General features: G+C 37.4%; 1 protein-coding gene across 20 annotated transcripts in view; it reads right to left on the minus strand.

Moving 5' to 3' along the window:
• TENM3 (teneurin transmembrane protein 3) overlaps positions 1-24,909 on the minus strand; it is a 594,796-nt gene that overhangs the window by 223,345 nt on the left and 346,542 nt on the right. For 2 of the 20 annotated variants that reach the window (XM_088056028.1, XM_088056025.1), the window contains exon 1: positions 16,939-17,277. The exons of 16 other annotated variants lie outside the window; for them this stretch is intronic. In XM_088056028.1, the coding sequence (XP_087912154.1) occupies positions 16,939-17,179 (241 nt within the window). In that variant the 5' untranslated portion in view covers positions 17,180-17,277. Of the gene's footprint in view, positions 1-15,567; positions 15,658-16,372; positions 16,510-16,938; positions 17,278-24,909 lie in introns of those variants that run through there. 2 more of the 20 variants (XM_088056030.1, XM_088056029.1) reach the window with 2 other exon arrangements.

The following is a 24,909-nucleotide window of genomic DNA, read 5'->3' on the forward strand; positions in this document are numbered from 1 at the left end:
GCTAAAATTTGACATAAGCAGGAACCTTAATTCTCGCCTAATGCTACCAACTAGCAGGACAGAGTAACAGGACAGTGCCTGGTAAGTCTAAAGCCTTGGGTAGCCTGCATGTCTGCAGAGCAACTAGAAGCAGAGGATGACAAGCTAGAGAAGCAGTAACAAGTGAGTAAATAGCCATCTAGAAACTAAAAGAAAGACACCTTAAAACAATATCCTCAAAGATACTGAAGTATGACATTTTTTGTTCAGATCTATGCAGCACTGCAGTTATTTGGGGAACAAGCAAAGTTCAGTGGGTTATCTTCATGTAATAGCACTTCACCAACCTTACTTCAAAACAAGCCCCATTATTTTATTTTATGCAAGTCAGTCTATTGCTCTAAGTCAGGTTTTGCAGCAAAAAAGGAAGCAATAACAGAGTAGTTCTAGAATTGGGATACCAAAATTGTAACTGCTCAGATACATGATTTATGATTATTGCTCTTCCTAGATACAGACTTTCTGCAAGACATCCTTTCTTTTGATGAAGGCAAAGCTAACTGGTTACAATGCTAAGATGCAGTTCTCATAATTAGTTATAACGTCCATATCATCTCTTCAGATATGGTCACAGGCAATTCGAAATTTTGAAGTCAAAAAGAATTAGTAATTGAAACATTGCAAGGTTCATAGCTTTCCTGTAAGAATGAAAATTTAATCTTAGAATAAGTTACTTAGTAATTATCTGAAATTTGAAAAGGATTTGATCCTTCCTCTCACATCAACTTGAAAGTGCAAAGAATAAAATTCAAGTTCCAGTGTGAAGTGCCAAGGTTCTGGTTCCCCAAGATAGCAAGTAAGCTACCTTTCATTTCCTAAATCGACATTTTCCAAAAAACATTTTCCAGCATTGTTGTCCACACCAATACTGATTCTGGATTAGGAAAGGCCAGATCTGAGCAAAAGAGCAATAATGGTAAAAGGAGATACACCAAACATCCCATCAGCACTGACTGTGGATTAAGTAGTGAGAAACTTTAAAGTTAATCCTGCAACCAGTCTTGCTCTTGCTGAAGCCAGTATGCACAACTCTCACACAACAGCCTAAACATGGCTTGTTCTCTCTGTCTGCTGACATGCACTGCAACCGAGCCAGGGTCTATGTGAATTTCTGCAGTCCCATAAATTAGTCTGTCTTCTAGCAGGGCATTGAACTGAAATGCAGTTTGAGGGGGTTTTCTGAAAATTAATTCAGCTTGTTCCTCAAGTTTTCACTGAGATTGAACCAAATTAACAAAAAAGTGATTATCTACTAAGATAGAAAAAAATGGAAAGGCAGGCTAGAGAAGAGGAGACACTGGTGCTCATATCTCCCTAAAATTTGAGGTGTCCCACATCTTTCTCCCTTTAAACCATCATAGATTGCTTCAAAAATATGTCTAGTTCATATTAGAAAAAATATGTTTCTAGATTTTTTTTTTTAGTGTATATTTCTAGTCTAAACCAGAACTAAGTGGTTCAGTGCAGTCACAGATAAGCCAAAGCCAAAAGCACTGCTGGCTCCAGTGGTAAAGAAGCACCAAAAAGGAGTCCAAGTCTGCAGTGAGGAGCAAAAGAACACAGCTTACCAACCAATCAAGCAAACAAAAAAGTCCATGGGAAAAGAAATAAGGAATTAACAAATCAGAGCAGATATGAGTAAGAAGGGATAGGAAAATTAGGAAGATTTCAGAACAAGGCATGTGGGAAAAAGCACCCTGCCACGAGGCCATTTCAAGTGAGCTTCCAGCACGAAGTACGCTGGGCTGCACCTCTACTCTTGTGGGGTTATCCCTCCACTGGTAAGAATGGATAGCACAATTCACAAAATATAATCAGGGAGTTAAGCACAGCTCAGAAATACACGATCAGGTGCCCTTTAGTGAAAAGTCACCTGCCCAGCAAGACACCAGTAAGGAGAGAATACAAAAGGAAATGGTATCCCAGAAGTGGGGAAAAGTGGTGTAAGGTGTTTGCTCTTCCTGCTGTGTGGTATCTGGAAACTACTTGGTTCAATATGAAGAAAATACAGAAGCTATTTTGATCTTTGTTATACAGATGGTATTTTTGTATTCAATTAATGAATGCATAGCATATTATCATATTCAATGTAAGCCACATGCAGGGAAGAGCTTTTAACTTCCAGATATATTTCTATTTTTTTCTCATTTTAAACACGTTCTAACAATTTTCACACAAATACAGGCCAGCCCACTGTGCTACAAAATAATTGTACAATCTCCAAAACAGCACCTTTTTTTCCAGCTACTTGGATTTGTCTTGGTTTTGTTTAGAGTTTTTTGAAACAATGATTTAAAGAAATCAAACACAGACAAATCCTCCCAGAAAATGTTTTCATAATAGAGGAAAGTAATGCCTACACCAAACACATCTGAAACACAGTCTGTCAGCAACGCCTCTCTCAGCTATGCCAACCACCCCGAGAAACAGCATACACAGCACAAAGCAGCAACACAAGTGTCCATGGATCACCATTAGATAAACTTTTAAACCCAAATACTGCACCCTTATTACAGCACAGGAATACAAACTTCAGCTTTCCTCTTCCTCACCCTTGGTGTGCTACAACCCTCCACCTTACCCCAGGAAGCCAGCTGAATCAGAGTTAAACCAGGATTTAGCTCAGAGAAGGGTTTTTCAGACTGAAAAGCCTCAGGGACAAAACTTAGTTTGAACTGCCAATATAGTGCAGATCAGACTTTCAGGGCAGTATATAAACTGGGACAGTGCATGCAGGAGAAAATGTAACATGCTCAGCTGCTCTCTGCAAGCACCTGTTTTAAGTCACTGGAGCACCCCTACAGCAAACTCAATATACGTAAGGCGGATAGGGTAATTTACTAATTTTTACCTAATTAATAGGTAGTAAAATAAAAACCTCTTTGGTCTGACAATGTCTCTGCATATGGCTACTGTCAGTATTTTCTTGGTGTAGCTAATTGGGTTTTTCCTTGGTTAAAAATGCCACCATGGAGTTCCCAGGGAAAATAATAATAATGTGAAACAGCTGACAACATATTTATGCCTAAGAGATTATTATTTGTTATAAAAACTGCAAGAAATTGATAAACATGCATATGATGGTAGACCAGTTTTCATAATAGAAATGGATAAAAAAAACCCTAATGACATTTCTGAACAAACATTTATGCCAGTAAATGTTCTACCACAGATATAACTGTATCAGCAGCAGAACTCAGTTAAAACAACAGAAGCCAAAATTATTTCCCTGAAATAACATGCTTCTACCACTGTGAACAGTGCAGGGCCTGTCAATACACCTACACCTCACCTGCAAATATTTTGGTAAAAGTAAGCCCACAACTCCTGTTCCTGCCACAGCCTTGGTCTACCACAAGTGAGAGCAAGCAGCTTATGGGTTTTTTTTCATTGTATTCTTAACATGTTTTTTGCAATAGTTCTAACCTCATAACTTCTTAAAAGAAATGATCCACTGTTTCATTATGAAAATCTATCTGCAGTAGCCAGTGAGGAGGTTTTACAGGTTGAAAAGGTGCCAGAGTTCTAACATGTTCTTGATATTTATCATGTCTAAGTCTGTAATCAAAATTCTGTTAATTCCACACAGTAGTAAACACATAATTTTGCAGTATTGATGCAAATTTACACAGGTTACTAAACCACAGATTCTTCAACAATTTTAAGATTGTTCTTTGATATATTCAAGAATCCAAGAAGAAAAAAGTTGTCTACTCAAAATATTTCATTTGACTAGTGTGACTTTCTGATTAGCTGCTTTTTTATACCGATTCATTCAGGAATATTGTCATTACACAAAGCCTTTTAGAAATTGCGAAAGAAAAATATTTTTCTGGTCCTAGGAAACCTACACATTTAAATTCTATCATTAATAATGAACATAAATTTATTACCCATTTTCCATTCCTATTATAAGAGATTATTTATTTTATTGGCTACAGATGTGAGTTTTAACATCTTAACATGTAAGATATGAGTTTTAACATCAGTTACAGACAAGTAGGAAAGATACTGTTCCGATGACATTTAAATTTTAGTAGGAAATACAGGAGGTACGTTCCCTATCAAGCATATCCCATTATATTTGCTTTACTAAGTCTCTTGAAATTAAATTGTTCAGTATTGTCTAAGGGATTGCAAGACTACTGTTTCCAGTGTATTTGTTGTCATAAATATTGTACCTATTTGTGATTTAAAATGCAACCACACTTGTAATCTATTGCTAATTAATAAAACTAGTTTGTAGTCAGTTGCCTAATAGTTTTGATAGTATGTTATTATTCACACATTATAATGCAAGTAACGGCTTGAAACACTCTTTTCCCTTACGTGAATGAAGGAGTTTAAAATACCTTTTACCATTACCTTGTTTCCTGCAAACCTGCTTTCCAAATCCTTTCTTCATGAGTGTTTCATGACAGCAAAAAAAAACACAACCCCACATTTGTGTGCTTGTAATCAGTTACAAAGTGTGGAAGACAAAAGAGGGTGCCTCTGAAGAACACTAACAAGTCTGTCAGTAAATGGCTTTTTCCTCAAGGCTTTCATAGAATGAAAAGGATAACAGTTCTCAAATGCTGGCCATCTGAAAGGTACCTGCATTTAACATCACCATAACACCTAGAATAAATAAATAAACATTTTGTGACCGTATGATTTTAAGAGTTCACAACCGGGCCAAGTAAGGTATTAGACATATTTGACACACACTAGATATCTGTTCCAGGGAACTCTACTGAAGTAGACAGCACTTCAAACTTTACACGCTTGTAAAAAAGATATAAAAAAAAACCAAAACCCTGATTGCTAGTTTCAAATGCACTACCTCTTTAAAAACTGATTTTCTCCTGTGGGCATGTAAAGACCTGCTAGTGTTACAGCTGCCACATAGCAGGGAATTTGTCTACAACAGCAATGTGTCTAGTTGTAATCTCCTTCTGAAACATGAAGGTGCTCATTTCTGATTTTATTGCATTTATAATATTAAGTTATTATAGCATTCCTGTGCTACATCTGTCATTTCCACTATGCACTCTGTTTCCCAGGCATTTGTAACTTAGTGGTTTTAATTCATATCTGTCTGAACTTTGGTGCATTAGTCAGCTTGCATATAAATTTCCTCTGAAGAAGTGGGGAAAATTAAAATCTTTGGATTTTTAACTTGTGAGTCCAAGGTATTTTATAAATATTAATAATATTTCAATGTCTTAATAATATGTATTCAATAAGACATGCCTTGGTCTAAAAGCCTAGATTAATGGTTTCCAATCCAAACTGTACCAGGACTATGCTGGCCCTGTGCAACTAGGGACACCGAGGGGTATTTTTGCAGACTCATTAATGCAATAGGGATGGCTCTCAAGGAGAGAGCAGATCTTGAAATGATCTTGAAATAATTCTGGGAAGCAATAATCCCTATTTTGCAATAGGATCTAGAAACTACAAAGATTCAGGCTTCAGATCCCATCTGTGACATCCAACAGGTTTCTTAATTCAGGTTGCTCAGGGAATTTTAGCTGACACTTAATACATGACTATTATTAGTCTTATTACATATATCAAATAACTTGTAACATACCCCAAAGTATGAACACATGCAATATGTTCTAATAATGTCTTTTACTTTCTGTATCCAAAAGTGAGTACATTAAGCTCATTGGAACTCTAAGTGTAGTCTGAATAACCCAAGAACTGTTATTTTATGAGCCATGCCTTGGCATGGTTTTATCTAGATTACATTCAGGTTTTCTGTTAGTAGATACTCAATAACAGATATTTGAGTATGGGTATCTGAAGTTACAAGTAGCTAACAGCAACATTTTTCATTGTCTTCTTTGTGGCATGACTCAAAAGTACAATAATAAAATATCAGGAAAATAAATATATGCAATTGTCATACATAACATATATATGAATTGATTTGATCCTCGTTTGCTTATATGACAGATGTTGTTTACACTGATTCCATGAACACTGCAAGTACGATCAACACTAAAGAATATAAAATTTTCTATACATTTTATTACAGGTTAAGCTTATGTTCTTCTTCAACAAGGTTATACTGTTTCCCAGCACTGGCACATCAAGTTATGCTGCATATAAAGGAAAGAAGCAAGTTTGACAATGTGGAAGAGCACAGCAACCTAATAAAATCTGCTTTACTAACTATGCCACAGATACTTGCTAAACTCAGGTATTTCAGAGAAAAGTATACAATATTATTGTTAATTTGTACATCTATATAAAATATGCTACTGTTACATTTTCCCAAGTGATCAGACCAGTAAGATAACCCTCCTTCCACTAAGTCCACAAAACTCACCACAGAAGTTTCTTTTGAAAACAAAAGTCTGTTTGGACAGAAGGCATGTTAACTGTGGATGTGCACACACATCTACCTCAATGAAAGACCTTGTGTCACCTCAAAGCATGACACTGTCACAGTGACAGCAAATTGCCTATTACCTGTTTATCTGTGAAAAGTAAACAAATACTTTCTTTCTGCTTCATTGTAATCCTACTGAGGTGGAGAAGAGCTATCCAGAATTATGATAGGCAAAGGTAGAAGGTCTGTCTGTAGAATTCAAATCAGCATTTGAGTGAAAGGGAGAGCCACAGATTACTGATTAACAGATCAGCTGGCAGAGTCCATTACTTTACAAAAATATGCATCAGAACTAATAATTTTCTTTAAACAATCAACAGAGGCTTTTTAAAAGGAGATGTACTTCCATCCAAAGCATAAGCTGGCTAGGACATTCCTCTCCACAGCAAGACATTTAGTGTGAGTTATAATTGACTTACAATAGAGATGAGTGAATTTCTTCAGGCTCTTCATATGGGTAGCCAAAAGGGACTACTTACACGCTTTTCAACCAACTTAAAATTTGATTGTAGCAATAGGAATATTATGGTACAAAGGTTTATGACTTTTAGGATGTTGAGTACATATGGGAAGAACTTAATTCTGTGAACTAAAAAACCTCATTGCATGCATTTAAATCCAGCAGTAAACACACCAAAACATATCTTGTTACTTAGTTATCTCACTTTAATGAAGTGTGACCATTAACATGAGTTACACTATTTTTACTTGTCTTAAACAGTGTGGAAATGTACGTGAAAATGAGACAAAGTTGAACATTTTTTCAAGCTGATTTCACTGATAAAGGAGCAACAAATTTGGCAAGAACAGGTACAGGGAGGGTAGTTATGCATGCAGCCTCTCAACTAGGCTGAGTGTTGAATGGGAACTGACATTTCATATTCTTGTGTGGTTTTCTGTTTTTCTTAAAAGCAGTTAAAAAAAATCACTATCCTGTATTAAGAGCTATATGACAAAAAACCTTAGAAGCAAAAGCATAATTTAAATGCTCTTAGCACAGGAAGTGAATCTGTGGAATCAAGAATTAGTAAAATGGAGATAACTACTGTCTTTTAAAAAGAGAGTCTCCAGGTTAGGATCACTTTTTAAAGGGTTCCTACCTGCCCTGGCCTGACAGGCCCATACAGAAATCAGTAGAGAAAAAGAACAAAGAAATCCAGACCTAACTAAAATGGTAGTGTGAAAAATATTCTGAGACACATATACTGGGTGACTTTGCTGTTAAGTTTGCAGTGTTATGCTGGAAGTGTTAATGGCTTCTGTCAAATACAAATTTATTTAGAGACAGAGGTTTGTCCTTTGTTTTCCCTTTCCCTCTCTTCCCTACCATAAGCCTCAAGCTCAATGCTTCTATCTGCACTAACTCAACAGGAGCTGCTTAGTGCAAGCTTGAGGGTAAACACTGGCAAAAAATCATCAATAACTTGTAACTGATAGCATTCTTCCTGCCTTAGTTTCTGGCTAACAACCAGTGCTCTCCCAGATAACACCCACACAGTTCAAGGAAGGGTATGAACCATGGACTGCTCATAGGAGGCTGAATGAATGAGGACCCAAGGCTGCTGGTGAAGCACTTGTGCATATCAGTTGTAACAGAAAATGGACCTTGGCTTGTTCCCTTTGCTACCATACACAAAGACTACGCATCTATCTCTCCTCTACAATCTACTTTTTCTCTCTGCAATGAAAAAGAATGGCACCTGACTGGTTTCTTCTTTCCCTTTCACTGCCCTCTTCCACCATGTTGCAAAATTTGGAAAACCAAGAAAGGAGGGAACACCTCATGGCTATAGGTGCTAGCCTGCGGCACACCAATCTGAGCTGCAGGCAGCTCTCAGCAGGCAAGCAGAACTGATACCTTCCAACACTTCTGAAGTATGGCTGCTTTGCCAGGCTTCCGGACTTATCAACATCCATGGCCTGTTCCATTTCAACACTCAGCCAGAATCTTAAAGAGCTGCTGTGTTATAGCCATGAGCACAAGTGGAGCATCAGACAGCAGAATGTAAGGGACTCCTTCCCTTGGCTAAAATTCAAGCTATACACATGCATGCATATGCTGTTCCAGACACAGCTCAGTCTACAAATGATGTTAATAAAGGTTATAATTTCCATACAGACTATGCCAAATAAACCTACTTTCATGAAGCGATGGTAATTCAGTTTGCTATAGGACTCAGTATATTTTTGTATTTCTTAGTAAAGATCCCCATGTACTCTTGCATATTGACCACATTTGGCTCAAGAACACGCATGGAAACTCCATACACATAAAAAACTACACATAAAAGGGGAAAAAATAATCAAATAACTGATTCTAACACAAGCTCTGCTGTATATTGCAAAGAGAAACCAAACACTCAAAATGAACAATTTGTTACCCATTATTTTACGAGGTACAGTTGCACTACAGGAAACAAAAGCAGATAATATACAAGCAGAATGAAGAATGTTCAGATTTGCCTGGTGTCACCAAAATCATTGCAAATAAAACCAACTGCCTCAAAGGCAAAAACATAACTTTGTCTGATGTAGGCTTTATTTTTATTCTTCTTTTTTCACCTCAAGTAACTGGTTCTGCTGCCATGGCTCTATCAGCAGTAAATTAGGATTAGGTAGAAAGGACTAGGATGAGGGGGTAATGTAAAAGCTGGAGGGCAGAAATGAGAAAAAAGAATTGAAAAATAATACACAGGTCTCTTCTGTGAAAATCTGGCAGAACTGCTGAGGAATAACTTGAAATACTATCCGAATACCACTGATAGAAAAATCATCAGGGGAGAAAGGTTTACATCCAGAGATGGAACCCACTGACTGAAAAGTCTGCTTAAGATTCCTTGACCTCAGGGGAAAAATAGGGTGGTAAACACTGGGTTCTCATACAAATGAGGAGTAGCAGGGTTTGCAGAATAAGACTGACTGAAATCCTCTGAAGATACCCTTTCAGTGTTACGAACCTTATTGTATTCTTTGGAGAAAGGACAGCTGTTGAAAAAAAACTCTCCTGGCAATAAAATATGTGCTCAGCTCCATAAACCAAAATTGTCAAGGAGGGGTAAAAGTAAAGGAAGACAGGGTAGGAAAAGAAAAGTTCTTTGAGGTACTTCCAGTCTGCAGAAAATACTTTAATATTGTCAATACTTTCAGCATACTTGTCAAGGGACAGTGAGATCTTCAGCCAAAGATCCATCACCTTACTGCTTGTCCCTTGCTTGGTAGGAAAGATGCTAAGATTCAGTATCATTACAAGACAATAGATAGGCCTAACTGTGTGGCAACCTTCCTGAAGTCATCTGATGAAAAAGACAGTTTGACAGAATTACATTTTCAAGCTCTGACTCTATGTGTCTGCCTTCAAAAGACTTGTCTTCTGGTTGGGCATATGGAAACACACACACACATACATTCTGCTTTATGGCAGAACATGATTGACAAGTACAGGGAGAGAGCTGAGGAGGAAGCAAGAATAATTAAACAAAGAAAAATGTAAGAAAATTCTTTAGACTACGAAGGCAAAGGGCACTTCTATCATATCGACGATTAGATCAATAGGCAAGTCTGTGAGGAATTAGGGGGACTTGGCATGAGTGAAAGGGGAGATTCTCCATCTGGATGATGGTGCTTCATGCTGAGAACACAGTGACTCTACAATCCTGTGCTGAAGACCACACCAAAACATTGCTGGCAACTTTGAAATCTTAATTGTCCAAAGTAACGTGTCCCAGAGAAGCACTGCAAACCAACGTGCTTTCTTACTGCTATAAAACTGGTGAGGAGACAACTATTAGATGCCTTCCAGCTCCAAAGACAGAGATAAATGATGAGAAGAAGAACCCTGCTCTCTTCTTAGGAGATCACCTATGTGTTGAAGAAAAAGAGCTCAAAGGTTGCAAAGTGGAAGTTAAAATCATCTACCTTCAAAATGGCAACATATAATCAAAGCTTAGGAACAAAAGGTATAACAGCCACTAAACATACTACCACAAAACAAGTAATACTTGTTCTTCAAAAAATGGGACGTTATGAACTGTGCTATTTTCCATAGCCTCCAGGATGTTACCACTACAAAATGTGTCTTGGTATGCAGCTCATTCTTTTGGTCCTTAATTCACCTTACTGCATCCAGATACATCATCCAAGTCCATGAGGTCTTTAAGTCTTACAGGTGGTTCTTCAATGTGACTATGCTGCATTTTTTCTTTCTTTTCATCTTTTCTTATAAAGCATTCCCTCTAGTCTCCAATAATTTTTAATGCTTTGCTATGAGTCTTAGTCAATTAACCTATAACTTCAGGTGGTCAAAATTCAGGTTTTTTCCTGAAGATCCAGTTTTCCTGTTATTGTCTTGTATTTTGTACATTTGTTTTAAATTCCCTTAACAATTATGCCAATGCCTAGACAGGGAACACTGTAAAAAGAAATATCACTAAGTTCTTTTAAAGGCCAAAATTTTTTTTGTTTATTAAACTGTTTATTTGAAATAAGCGTAGTTTTACACAAATGAAAGAAATCTTTCTTGAATGAGAAAAGAGAGGTAAAAAAGAAAGAGGGGAAAATGTACAGTTGACATTATTTTGATTAAATACTTGTATTAACATGTACTTTTATAAGTTTTTAAGACATCAATACTGACTATCATTATAAAACACAAGTAAGATAGAAATTTAACCATTAATTATATATTTTCTAAGCTATTTGTTTCCAGTTTAGCCACAGGCCTCCCAAGGTTTGAGTACCTTTATAAAAACATAAATGCACACATATTCAAACAAATAATGTCCCTGCTGCTAAGGCTGGAAGTTGGCTTGTCTGTCCTCATAGTAACTTAAAAAACAGTTTAAAAAGCAGTAGAGTAATGAATAAAACCCAATGATTATCAATGAAATCCTTAAAGGCAGGGTTATAATAATTAATATAAAGGTCACCTTAATAGTCAACTTAGAGATATTTCTAGATCTCCCAAACCAAAAGATAAACTCTTCAGCAGTAAAATTTGCCAGTATTAGAAAAGTTCAGTTCATTGTTCAGTCTCTAACTCTTTATCTGTAATTAAGAAAAATCAGATTTCAAAGCAACAAGAGAAGACTGTGATAAAGCTATTTGAAGTACACTCTGGCAGGGATAAAGCCAGCAGAGAGGTGGCTGTCATAAAATAGCCAAATGGCTTTTTCCACCTCCATCAAGGTCACTTTACTGATGATGTGCTCAATAAGATGATAATGCATTTAACCGCTTTCCTTGCATCTGACTTCGACCTTACTGCAAATCCAAATGGCCTTGTTTAACTACCCTGGCCTTTCAACATTTCCCTGAACAAAGATAATTAAGGAGATATACTGCCCCCTACTATCACAGGAATTGAAAGACAAATAAACTTTTAAGAGCACAGCCAGGTGTCTATTGCATTAATGTACAATGTTTAAGCAGGGGGTAAAATGAAATAATGGTTAAATAATTATAAAAGGTTAACAAAGTTAACTTTGCTACGTAAGGCAATTCTGTTCTATTTAAAATAAAGAACATAAGAGGCTTTCCAGGCTACTTTTTACAACTCCCTGGACAAGTCTTTTCTTTAATGCAGTTTCTGACTTAAGAGGAAAAATGTTCAGCAAAAATTAACAACTGAAATTTCTGCAGATTTGAAACTGGTTATATTTCATACCTGGGTACAATAATGTTTTATGAAAAAGCAGGTCTATATGATTAAACCAAAAGCTGCTCTAAAAAAAACATTTCCATTCCTTTATTTTTCCTTTGTGTGTGGTCAGGAACTGTACTAGAGGTGAAAATTAAAGCAGTTTAAAAATTAGTTTGGCAGTTATGACAATTTGAAAGCTTAAAGTATAGCTTTTTTATGATTTTTAAATTATGAAAACCAATCAAATAATATCATTACATAATAGCAGTTGCCTTTTTTTTTTTTTTTTAGATTTTGATTAATATATACTCCTTTATTCCAAATAGCTCTCCAGGACACTAATTCTTCTTGATACCAAGAAAAAAAAGCCTCATGTCAATAGCTCTTGGACTAATAACAACTGAAACAGAATAAAAATAATAAAAAACCTAGTAAAGCAGTTGGATGTTAGTTATGCAGAGATGCAAGAGATCATATTTTAGATTAATACTTTTTTCTCTTAAATCTGTTTTTCTTTTAATCATCTTAGAAATATTGCTGCATAGGTCTGAATCCCCTTCAAAAGCAAGAAAGTGGCAAAACAGCAAGTTGTATCAGAAAGATAAAAACGTGTAACTCACTGTTGATGTGACACTAGACATGTTAGCTTACTGCTACTGCCAAAATTGCTGTTCCTTTGCCACAGAAAACTAAGTATGCAGAAACCCTGTCACATGTCTTTAATCAGTTTTGTCATAACGCAGTTCTTCAGAAATTACAGCAAACCCACCTCTGCCATTTTGTCAGGCCACCATTACTTTGAGTTGTAGATGTAGTTTGTGCAAATTTCAGCACATTTCTGTATTTGGCTTAATCTTTTGCTGTAACACTTCTTAATCCAGACTTAACTCCTGAATTCTGAATACACCAGAAGTTAAATCTCCTGTAAAACTACCTTCATTTAGTAAATACAAAAATCAGTGATTACAGTATCAAAACCATGAAGTTTGCAATGATTCATATAGAAAAGCTATGCAAAGTCCTTTCTGCTGTATATAACAAGACATAAATAAGCCTTTCACTCTGAGCTAGAATGATTTACTGTTTCCGGATATGAGAAGTCTACCTTTTTCTTGCATCTAAAGGACTTGCTTCAAAAACAAGCTACTTTACAAGCAGCTCACACAAAACAATTATTTTGTTTCAAGTTTGGATAAACAGTGGCCCTAGTCAGTCTCAAAAGACAACTACACACCTTGTTGTTACCTTGAGTGAGTCCTGAAGTTTTCATGTATAATTGCACTTTGAATTCCTCAATCTTACACGAAGAAGATGAATGACTTTTTTCTACTCATTCAGAGTATTTGAGCCACCTACCTATTCTGTTCAGAGTTTTTAACGTGGGTGATGCTTTTTAAAGGAACACAAGAGCCATTTTTTCCACTTGTCCTTAACATTTAAAAAGGTTAACTTAACTGAAAAACCACAGAAACTTTTTCTTTAGTGCAGTTGTTTTATTTCATCCTTATTTGTTGTTTTGTATAAAAATCTTCAAATCTAAAAGACATGTACATCTTCAAACCATTAGTGAGGTCACCAGCTCACAGCGTCATGCTCCATACATTACTGAACATACAAAAGCCCTCTTGCTATTCTGAAATGCATAAATCTGTAACTACTTCTGGAAAAAGTCCTTCAAACCCACACAGAGCATAGCCTATAGACACATTTAGAACGAATATAACCAACAATAAGACCTTTGAACACATGCAGAAAGGATAGGGAAGTTAATGTTTTTTCTTATTCTGGACAACATTACAGTCCTATTTTCTCATATCATCACTCAAATGTCTATGTTGAACAAAGCATACATATTACGACATTTTATTTTTCCTTGTTTAGTTCAACAAGTGAATTGGGAAGCAATACAAGCTACAGGAAGAGAAATTATAAAGTCTGATCTCACAATTGTTTATCAGACCATTTTGGTAATTTGAAAAGTCATGTTAAATCTCCACACATGCACGTTAGAACTGAAAGAATACAGCTCAAGACAAATTCCCTAAGTCCATTTGCATCATATACTGATATTTACAGATATTTCTATATCTCTCAAGCCAAAGGATAAACTCTTCAGTACTAAAATTTGCCATTTTATAAAAGTTAGTTTCAATGTTCAGCCTCTAACTTGCTATCTGTAATTTTAAAAAATCAGACTTCAAAGCTGATGGGTGTATGGCAGTATTCTTATTGAGGACCTGTAGAATGAACACACATCTGACATGACATTTTATGTTTTTTTATTCCATCAATTATCAATTTTTCCTAGACGGCTACTACATCAGCTGCTTTTCTTCAAACTGAAAAAAAAAAATATACCCCACGTGTAACTTCTTGTGTCAGAAAGATTAGAAAGTAAAGATGACAATTGAAAGCCATCTAAACATAAAACATTTTTTAAAGGTTCAATTGCTGTAGGTTTCTTGCTAAATTGTAACACACCCTTTTATAAGTCCTTGAAAGGAAAAATAACCTTATACTGTGAAATATGAGGCCACTTTCCACACAGGATTGCAGAAAGATTAATCAAAAAATTTTATAACATCTCACAGTTATTGAGCTGCTTGACAGTTTTGAACCCCAATCTGATGGATGAAAAAAAGGTAAGCTAGATTTTTTTTCTGTTCTTGTTTGAGAACTTTCCCCTTCCTGGGTTTTACAAAAATACTTCCGCCAGGATGCATGAAAAGATTTACCTTTTGAATGAAGGAAAAGTGCACTCCACCAGCTGCGTGCACAACACCTAGGAGTTCATGGGAATAAACCCAGCCTAGCTAGTGCCATTATACAAATTACAAATTCTTATCTTAATGATAAGAATACTTAACATCAGGCAATTAGATCCTTGTGTCTATTAAGAAATTAATACACTTTGCAACAGACAGGGGACTCTTGCCATCTTCAGTAACTTTTCTATACATTTGCAGTGAATTTACTCTGTGGACTGGAGATCTTAGAGGAGAGAAGGTACTTCTCTTCCTCTGCCTCCATTGTTCTCTACCTTCAAAGCTTCTAACAAACAGCTCCAGAGCAGCTCAGTCTTTGTCTGGGAGTTTGGTAGTTCACATCCTAACTTTCTTTCTCTATTGCTAAAATATTAGAAAGCAAGGTTTTTGAAAGCTTTCCACATGATCAGCCAGAAAACAGACACAAAGTTAACAAAGGGCAGCTATCACTACAAAGTGTCAGGTTTGTTTACTGGGGCAGATCAGTATTTCCCCAAATCTTCAAAGTTCAGAGTGTTTTGTTTAATAAACTGTTAAAAAAAAGGGCAAATGGGCTAAGTAAGGTGAACATAAGTGAAGACAGTTTAAAATAAAACACTCCACAGACAGATAGGTAGTTCAAATTCAGATTCATGTGGATGAACAGGAAAACTAAAACATAGTGTCCACAAAAACTGCAATGGTATCTTCATGCACTAGAACACAGACATTATTTTAAGTAAATTTAATTGCTGACATACCTTTCTCAGTTTTTTTTCCCCCAATCCTTCCTTAAAGTCTACTCTAGCAATTAACAGAGGTCTCCGGATGGCTCAGTGAAATATTTAAAGCTGAAGAACAAAAGGTTTATTTTAAAAATGAAAACCTTGGCTTGTACAACTCCAGACATGAATCTGCTTTCAATTACTGAAAGTATTTCCACTTCAGTGAAAAAGGATCAAATCTTCAACTACACCATCTTTAGGCAATGAATTTGATTATATTAAGCTTTAAGAATACAGAATGACTTCGTGACACAACTGTATATTCCATGCGTATCGTGTATTAGGTACACAAAAAAAAAGAAGGAGCTGGCACTTTAAATGAGAAGCAGACAGAAATGTGTCTGCTCACAGCAGCACTGTACTTCCATACCAAAGCTCTGCTTTAGGGCTGGTTTTGGTTTTTTTTTTTTCTTTTTTCTTTTTTTTTTTTCAGGTGCCCACATAAATGTCAAAGATTACACTAAGCTTTAAATGAAGGATTTTACAATCTTTTAGAAATTAATCTAGGCTGATTCTTCCCCCATACTTTTATTTGCATAATTTGCACCGTTGTAAAGTTACATTTTTCTTTCTAGACTTTTGAACGAGCACAACCTCTTCCACATCCCCCCCCCAGTGCAGCAGGTATCGCATCCCCTGGGAAGCACGACAATCAGAGGCACTTTATACTTTTCCCATTATGCGATCGTAACAGATTCGGGCGAGGGAGCTCGAAGGCTTCACTCCGCAGCGAGATGCGATACCTCAAATGCAAATTACGCAAAAACTTCTCATTTCTTACATCTCCGATTTCGCGAATCTCTCCTACCGCATCCCAGCCAGACACCGGGTCGGGCTCTTTCAGCAGCACGGCCAGACACAGGACGCGAGCGGCTCCCTCCCGGCTTAGCCACGCTCGGCTGGCAGGGCGGGCAGTGCGGGCCGCCCGCGGCTCCTCACAGCGCTGCCCGAGCCGCGCAATGAGGCGGCGGCACCGCCCCCGGCCCGCCCCGCCCGCGCCCCGCCCCGCGCCCACCTCGGCCGGCCCGCGCGCGCCGCTCCGCCGCCGGCCCCGTCTGCGCCCAGCGCCGCTCGCCGCCGGCCCGGCCCCACGCAGCCCGCGGCGGCGGCCGGGCCCGGCTCCGCCTAACCCTTTCGGGACCGCGGCGGCGGCTTCGCGTACGGCCCGGAGCTCCGGGGAAAGGCAGAAGCAGCCTTCCCGGCGAGCGCGGAGCCGCTGCCGCGGCGCCGTTCGTACGGCTCACGGGCAGCGCGGGGCCGCGGGCACCCACCGCAAAGCGGGGATTTCCCGAGATGCAAAATAAACGCCCTGCCGCCCAGGGTACTTGGTGTATTGGCGTAAAGTACCTGCTGCGCCCTCCCGTGCAAGCCGCCGCCGCAGCCGGGAGGCACTCGCTGAGGGAAGGCAGCTGCGGTCGGAGCCGGCGGAAGGCGGGCTCGCGTGTGGCCGGTGCCCGAGGAGCAGCGCGGCTGGGCAGACGGAGCGGGCCGGGACCAGAGCGCAGCTGTGAGCGCGCAGATGTGACACCGACCCCCTCATCACGCACCACCTGGGCTTTAATTGAAACAGAAACACCTCCCCCTCCATTTACCACCGTAGGAGACAGTTTTTCTTCGTGTCTATAGAGGCATGAATATAATACACGCTGCTTACTTCAAAACACTCGGCAGTCTATGATCAAGCCCTCCGCTAATGAAGCCTTTGGAGTTCCAGCTAGATCTGCCTGGATGCATCATAGCTATCAGATAAAGCTATCAAATAACAGATGCAAAATTCAGCATTCATATGACTTACCCTTTATTTCTGAAATACTGTAGAGAGCAAGGAAGAGCTAGATGCCTGCAAAATATGCAGATACCGATGTACTCAATCAAAATAGAAAAGCCAATTTTCGGCTGGTAATCCAACTGAAGTTAGTGCTTCTGTCTTTAGTAAAAGAACCAGATTTTTTTTTTTTTTTTACTACCCCCTTTTGGAATGTCGGTGGGAATGATATCTCCAACTGCATTCTTAACATCAATACACAAAGACCCTTCTGAGCTTTCTTAGAAAATGCAGTGATGTGTACGAATTTCTACAAAACTTCCATTATGGTTTTCTTTTTACCTTCGACCTTTGCTAATAACAACTAACCTCACTCTCTCTCACTCTATTACAAGATCCATTGCTGACGTAGACCAAGTTATCACACCAGCTGCCCAGGAGCCACATTGTGCCAAAAATCAGATCAAGACATTGCTAATGATTGTATAATACTTCCAGGGAAAATAATACCATTACAGAATATGTTTTCAACACTGTTATGTAGAAGGCTGCAATAAAACCACATGTTTCAGATGTATTATTCATAAGAAATTTAATACTATCCAAAAAGCTCACACAATTAGTGCTCATTTGCAACTTCCTATAGAAACAAAGACTATACAGATTGAAATAGTAGAATTCTGTGAAATGGGGGACAATAATGGTCTAAGTAGCCAGGTCCTGATGAGGGCAGTCATGGCTGGCAGTGGGGAAAAATACAGAAAAAATTCCAAAGCAACAGCACTAATACTACATCTTGTCCAGAAGCTCTTCAAGTCAGATATGCAACAGAATATGTGTGCTTTGACCTAGCACAAGGAAGAAACTTTAATATAGTCAGCATTGACAAATTCTGCTCAGGTTTGAGGGCAGTTTGATAAAAATGGGAGGCTTTTTGCAGTCCAAATTCTGGACAGACTCCTATCTGTGATAGCTAAAAGACCAGCCAAGAAAAAGCTAGGAGATGAAATCATGAACTAGTATTTCAGTTTAAAGAAACAAGTTTCTAGCAATTCCACAGCAACATTCATATTCTCAGCCTCTCTTCCAAGGAGTCTAGTTGCAATAAACAATCACAAAAATATGATTTTCAAAACTACCTGAATGGAGTACCTATAGATAAACACTTTCTGCCACTGAAAAACCTACTAAGTAATTAATTACTTCAGGAATATATCCTTTCAGATCTTAAAAGGAGGAGGAAGGGGAACTGTATGCTCGGAGTTGGCTCATGTAGAGCTTTAGAGCACATTTGAATTTCTGCCTTCAGAGAGCATCTGTAATTGCACTCCCTCTACAGAAGACTGCCATGGACCTGTGAAGGAAGCAGAATACTGGGTCCTCCGAGAGCCAGATGCTATGGAAGAAAAGACATATTTAGATAATCCCTATTTTCAAAAGAAAACTATTCACATCTATACCTTCTGTATAATTTTTCTACAAATATGTATCACTCTACATTCAGTAAATGAAGACTGCACCCTATCAAAAAATAGGACCTGGATGTCACTGCAGCGCATCCACTTCTCTCCATTTTCAGCCAGCTGCAATGGAATTTTCCTTTGCTATCATGCCCCCTGTGCTGAGATTCCACTGTCCCATTAATGCCAGCAAAAATTATTTATGAAATCTATTAGGTGCAACACTAAAGACATCTTGAACATAAATGTTTGTTTAGGAAAATATTTCTATGGAATAGACAAATGGGGGTTGAAGCAAACTCCAGCTCAGATACAAAACTTTATGCCAAACAATAGAAAGATCAAACAAAACCTTGGGGGTAGCTGGAGGGGCTGTGGGGAAGAATAACACATGTGTTTAATTCATACAAAAAAGGAGAAGCAAGAAAAAAAAATTATTTGGTCAGAAGGATTATTGCAGTAAATTATGCAGAGCATTAACCAGTGAATTTGAACCCATCTTTAGTCTTTCTTTATTAATAACTCATTATAGTCCTTTTCCTTAATGTGGAATAAATTAGAGCCATGTTAATCCATGAAGCTATCTGCAGGTACATTTATCACTATGGTAGCCACTTTTTCTCTCCTTTTTGGAAGCTGCATTTCATGGGCAACAAACACTCATCCCCTGTGAACTCAAGTCATGGTGGCCTTTTCAGGTCACCAGCAGGGTTTCAGGGTCACCTAAAAGCTTACCTTTATTTCAAAGAACTGGAAGGTACCACACAGCTGGCCTATGTGACATATGTGAAAGTATTTCTTTTTCACTCTCACACTCTCTCTGTCATATTGCCACAATTTAGATCAGTGAAAACAAGTGAGCTAGGGGCCTTGCTGGTATGAAAGGGTGAGGAACTGCCAACAGGATGTTCTTTGTGGGAACTCAAAGCTTTTGGAACTGATTCCTCTTCCCTGATCCAGAAGAGCTCAAATTTTATGGCCTTCATAGCATGTTGAATAGTTCATATTTTTCCAGAGTGCATGAAGACAGAAGAATTGTGAATGTGGTTAGTTTCTGGAGGCAGAGCTGTGTTTCAGCTTTAAAACTGGCTGGTTTGCATTTGTCTGAGGAGGGAGGCCCATTGCAGCTTAGTCACAATGATTAATTTTGATATTTTCATTTGAATCCGGTCAGATATTCTGGAATTTAAAGGTAGTAATAACATATACACTCTCTGATAAAGATAGGTATTATCACAGAGAACTGACACATTTCATCACTAATAGCTGATGCCCAGAAAGGACTTAAGAGGTTCCACTGCAGGTGACTCTGGTAGTCATAAGACCCACATGGCCCAGGTGAAAGTAGCTGTGCTCCTTGCAACACATAACTCTTCAGTCCTTAATGTTACCTTCTCTGAGTGCCATCGTGTCTAAGTAGAAAATTAACTGTGCCTGTTTTTCACATGGCAAATGAAGGCACAAAGGTGACTTGTCAATACCACAAAAGGAGTACCATGGGAGAGGGAAACATGATACTTCACATTGTCTTCCGGGGTCTACTCTAATCACTGAGCTTTTCTTCTCATCAAAATAATCAGTTCAGCTATTTATCAACATTTATGATGATCACTGACTTTTATTAAAAGGGAACAAACACCCTTTTAGCCAAATACTCATTCACCTATTTGAATAATAGTAGCCTAAGTGCCCTATTAAGACATCCTATCATAAATACTCAATCAGTGTTACAATCAGTTCTAAGGAGATATTAGGTGTACTTTAAAGAGATATGGTTGTCTGCATTACAGAGAAGTAAAAATAAGAGTGTCCACATAGCTGAAATTTCACAGCATCATTATATCACTTTGGAAGCCTGTTTTCCATACAACCTTATAAAAAAAGTTATTAAGTTATGAAATTTAAACATTCCCTAAGAGAAAGATTTTTGTCAGATAAGGTATCATTTATACTAGCAACATATATTCTCAAATCTGTTTTATAAAACATACTTGATCAAGCAAAATAGTTATAATATAGCTTTCTAGTTCTGGCTGGAAATGTATTTTTTTCAAAAAAGGGGCAAATTCATGTTTGAAATTAAAGTCTTAGAAATACTATCTGATATCAACAGGATTAGCAGTATAATATGTTCCCATGAGAAAGCACATGTGCCCAAATGTATTTAATGGAGAACATCTTGTAGTTCTTAAGCATTTAAATATATGCTACATTGACTAGTTTTTTCTCACAAGTGAGGATTAAGATGAGCCACTTTTCATGCAGTAATGATGCTGATTAAATTAGAACAGACTAAGACCATAATGAGCTCACAGATTCAGTGTTCAAATCTGAAAACAATAATTTTTTTCCTTTTTATGTTCAAATCTGAAAACAATAAACTTTTTTTCCCTTTTCATTTATATAGATAAATCGTAACTCTATTTTTTATAACCCCTTCCAAGACTGCATCAAGAATTTTGCAGTTTCAGATCAGTATTTCCCTAAAAATACAAGTGTAAATTGTAAGCAAGTAGATGTAACTGGGGTAGGGCAAGAGTTACTGCAAAAATACAGTCCTTTCTTGAATGAAAATTGGTAATATGTGGGTTTTTTTCCCTAAGAAGTGACCCAAAACTACCCAGTGTACATACATACTGTGATTTTTGAGTGCTGTAGATTCATATATTGAAGTAAATAATGTTCCTTTGTTCCTTCTCAAATTTCCCAGCAAGCTCAATGCAGTGCAAAGCCAAGTATAAAATGCACATTTATGTTTATCAGCACCTAGATTTTTGCTCCCTAAGAGTACTCTGCCCTGATTAGAATCATCCTACTCTATACTAATCAGTCATATATAAACGTACGGGAATGTACAAATTTACAGATGGAATACCTCCATCTTCAAAATCTGAAATATGAAAGACATAAATATTAACCACAATGCTTTTCATTGTACTTAGATAGTTTGTTTTTTTTTTACCTAAGTGTTCAAATACCTACAGTATCAGCCAGCCAGCAGAGAAAAAGGGCACATATGCTTTGAATGATTAACACAGTTCTTGAAAACAAAAAGCACACATGCTTTCCATATCTTATAGTACACCTAAGTGAGGAGGAGGAGAAGGATATTTTCATGGATGTTCTGTGGGATTAGATGATGTATCAATGAGCCTTTGGAAAGAAATACCTCCACCCCCCCCCCCCCCCCAAAAAAAAAGGAGTTAATTCTATTTGTTTCAGAAGAAGTGCTATACGAATAACAGTAAGGAGATGAAGTGATAAAAAATAATCCTCTAATGTTTTCATGTCATTTTACCTAATTTTTGAAGAAAAGGCAGTAGTAGTTTAGGGAAAAGTTTAAACCCTTCACTGAAGAAAGAAGTATCCAAACGCAATCTGAACCTTTTATCTCTCTTTAAACTGAACTCTCTATGAATCTAAAACCTGTCTGTATTTGTGAGACTCACTTCAACACATCATCAAGACCCTGAAAAATCCTGAAACACACAGTTGCATCCCTTCCTCTCTCAATTTATGGTACTGTTTTCCCATTTTTCTCAGTAACCTCTATCAGCAGCTGCTACTCACTGTAAAGGAAGGCAAAGAACCCACTGCTTCCACAGCTAATGCTCTGAACTGGAGACTGAGTGTCTAATCTTCATAATAAGCAGCTTCCAACTGACTAAGTTTTGATTTACATTTAATACTTGGGTCCACAGCTCTAAATCCCTCTGGATTACTGGATTATTTTTTTAATTAAAAATTTACACTTTTTACAGAAAGAAAAAGAGTAAGATATTTACAGCAAATGAAAATGTAACTGGAAGAAAAAAGAAATCAATTTGGTATGTAAACTCCTGACATACAGGACATCTCTTAACAAACAAGGTATGTACAGGCTGTTTGGAACAATCCATTTAGAGTAAAATTGTTTTGTATAGAGGTCTGTCAAAAAGAATTGGCTTTTGTGAACAAGCTACCCTATTGTGAATCTCTTAGAACTGGTAAAGACCACCAGCAGGGCAGTCCTATCAGTATAAGAGAGTAAGTTTTAAGAAAAAACACTCTATTCCTAATGATGAATCTAGAATTTTATACCTCTAGAAAAGTTTAACTTGTATGCTGATCATATTGAGAAAAAGAAAAAAAAAAAAGAAAAAGAAAAAGAAGGTTTCAAAGTACTTCTTTGAAATTATATCTTTAAAAAGATATTTTAAAAACAGTGGCACACACACACATAAAAAAATCAATATCCGTGTGATTCTCACAAAAAATATTTCACATATTTCTTGGAATAAGCATTATACTGATCATGACACAAAATATGTGGCTGGGACTGTGTGTTCAGCTGCTGCCGTCCATCTTCTAGTTTGTCTTTTTATTACGGGAAAGATGACTGAAAACTTGCTATATCATTTAGCAATTTCTGAAATTATGCCATTTCTTTTTTGCTCAGTAGAAAGTAACCATTTATTTTCTCCTAATTACAGTTTCTCCTCTCTCCCTATACATCATAACTTTGGGGAAAAAACCCAACCACCAGAGCAAATTTTCTTTTTACGCAGTTGCTGCTTTGGCAAGATCAGAAAAAAAGTGTCATCCTTTGGGTAAGTCTGTCAAACAGATTTCTTACATACAGTTTGAAAATGGTCATCTAAAAGTACTCTATCTGCACTTCTGTATGCTTATATGACATTTATTGCCTTGGAAAGGTGGCATAAAAATTATTTCACACTCCTCTGACACCTGATGTGAGCCGTAACCCTGCAAGTGGTCTATGTACAAAATGGTTATACAAATTGTACATGTAAAATAAAATTAATAATTTCCAAAATATTAAATTTGTTTTATATAGACAGGAAAAATACTCTGGGCTGCTGTTAAGGAGACACCTTATTGTATTTCCTTGGAGGAAAAAAAAGAGGTTTTCATGAGGCATAAGAATAGGGTTTATATGCACTTTGAGTCCACTCAGAAATGTGTACATAAACAAACCTTCCTGTGGTAAACATTTCAGCAGAGGATGAATGCCTGGTGGTAGGTGTGTTGTTAGGCACAAGACTAAGTGCTGCAGGGCATCTAGAATTGCATTTATAGCACACCTTGAAGTGATTTGTTGGATATTGATTGTCCTAGAGAGAAGGTGATAATTTTCTACATTTGACCCAATACATCTAATATTTGCCAACATGCCAAACTGCTAGTGAAATGATTTTTCCCTATATCAGCAGGCATTGCATATTCAGAAACAGACACTTTCAAGAATTTAAAGTTTTCATTTACTTAACAGGGAAGAAAGGAGAAGAAAATATTTTTTACTTTATATTTTGTGCTCACACACAGAGCGTGAGCTCTGGTACCACAGGTCTTAGAAGAATCACTTGGGCTTAACTTTCTTCAAGCTAGGCTAACCATTGCATAAGTTTCCAGAACACAGTATATTAAATAGAAATTATCACATGCAATACTCCCAAAAGTCTTTCTTCCCACTTTCTTCCTCATACTCTATTTATTTGCTTGGCATGCCTCTGCATAGATGTCAGACCGCCATGGATTCATGTGTGTTCAACAGCTTCAGAAATCACAGTTTGGCTCTGTCAGTCAGTTACTATTTTCACAGCAGCCAACTTTATCACTATCATTTCCTAATTCCATCATCTAAATGATTTCGCTAACTGCATTTCACTAAAGACCTTCCCACAAGCACTGCCAGATTTGCAAGCTTTGGTGTTATCTGCCAAGAGAAGGAACTCAAAAGTCCAGCTGAATTCTGTCATAGAAGAAGAGAGCTTAAGAGCCCTTAAAACATGAACAAGTGGTAGAATATTCAGCCTAAAAAGTATTTCTCAAAGAAAACCAAGAAACTAAATATAATATGTATATATAGAGGGCATACAAAAGCTAATGGAATAACACAGGTTTTTAGAGTCCTGATGAATCAGCTCAAGCACAGGAAAGACACACCCTCCCCCTCCCTTCCCACCTTTTCCCACCCACCCTATGCCGACTTAAGAATAAAGCATGCAAAGTGTAACCCTGAATGAAAAACTACATGGAAGACTAGAGCTGCATTTAGCACTGATAATGCCAATGTGACTGAATCAATTTTGA

The sequence above is a fragment of the Pseudopodoces humilis genome, chromosome 6, assembly GCF_049639895.1.
Source record: "Pseudopodoces humilis isolate 2021_Gansu_Grassland_sample_001 chromosome 6, ASM4963989v1, whole genome shotgun sequence".
Lineage (NCBI taxonomy): Eukaryota > Metazoa > Chordata > Aves > Passeriformes > Paridae > Pseudopodoces > Pseudopodoces humilis.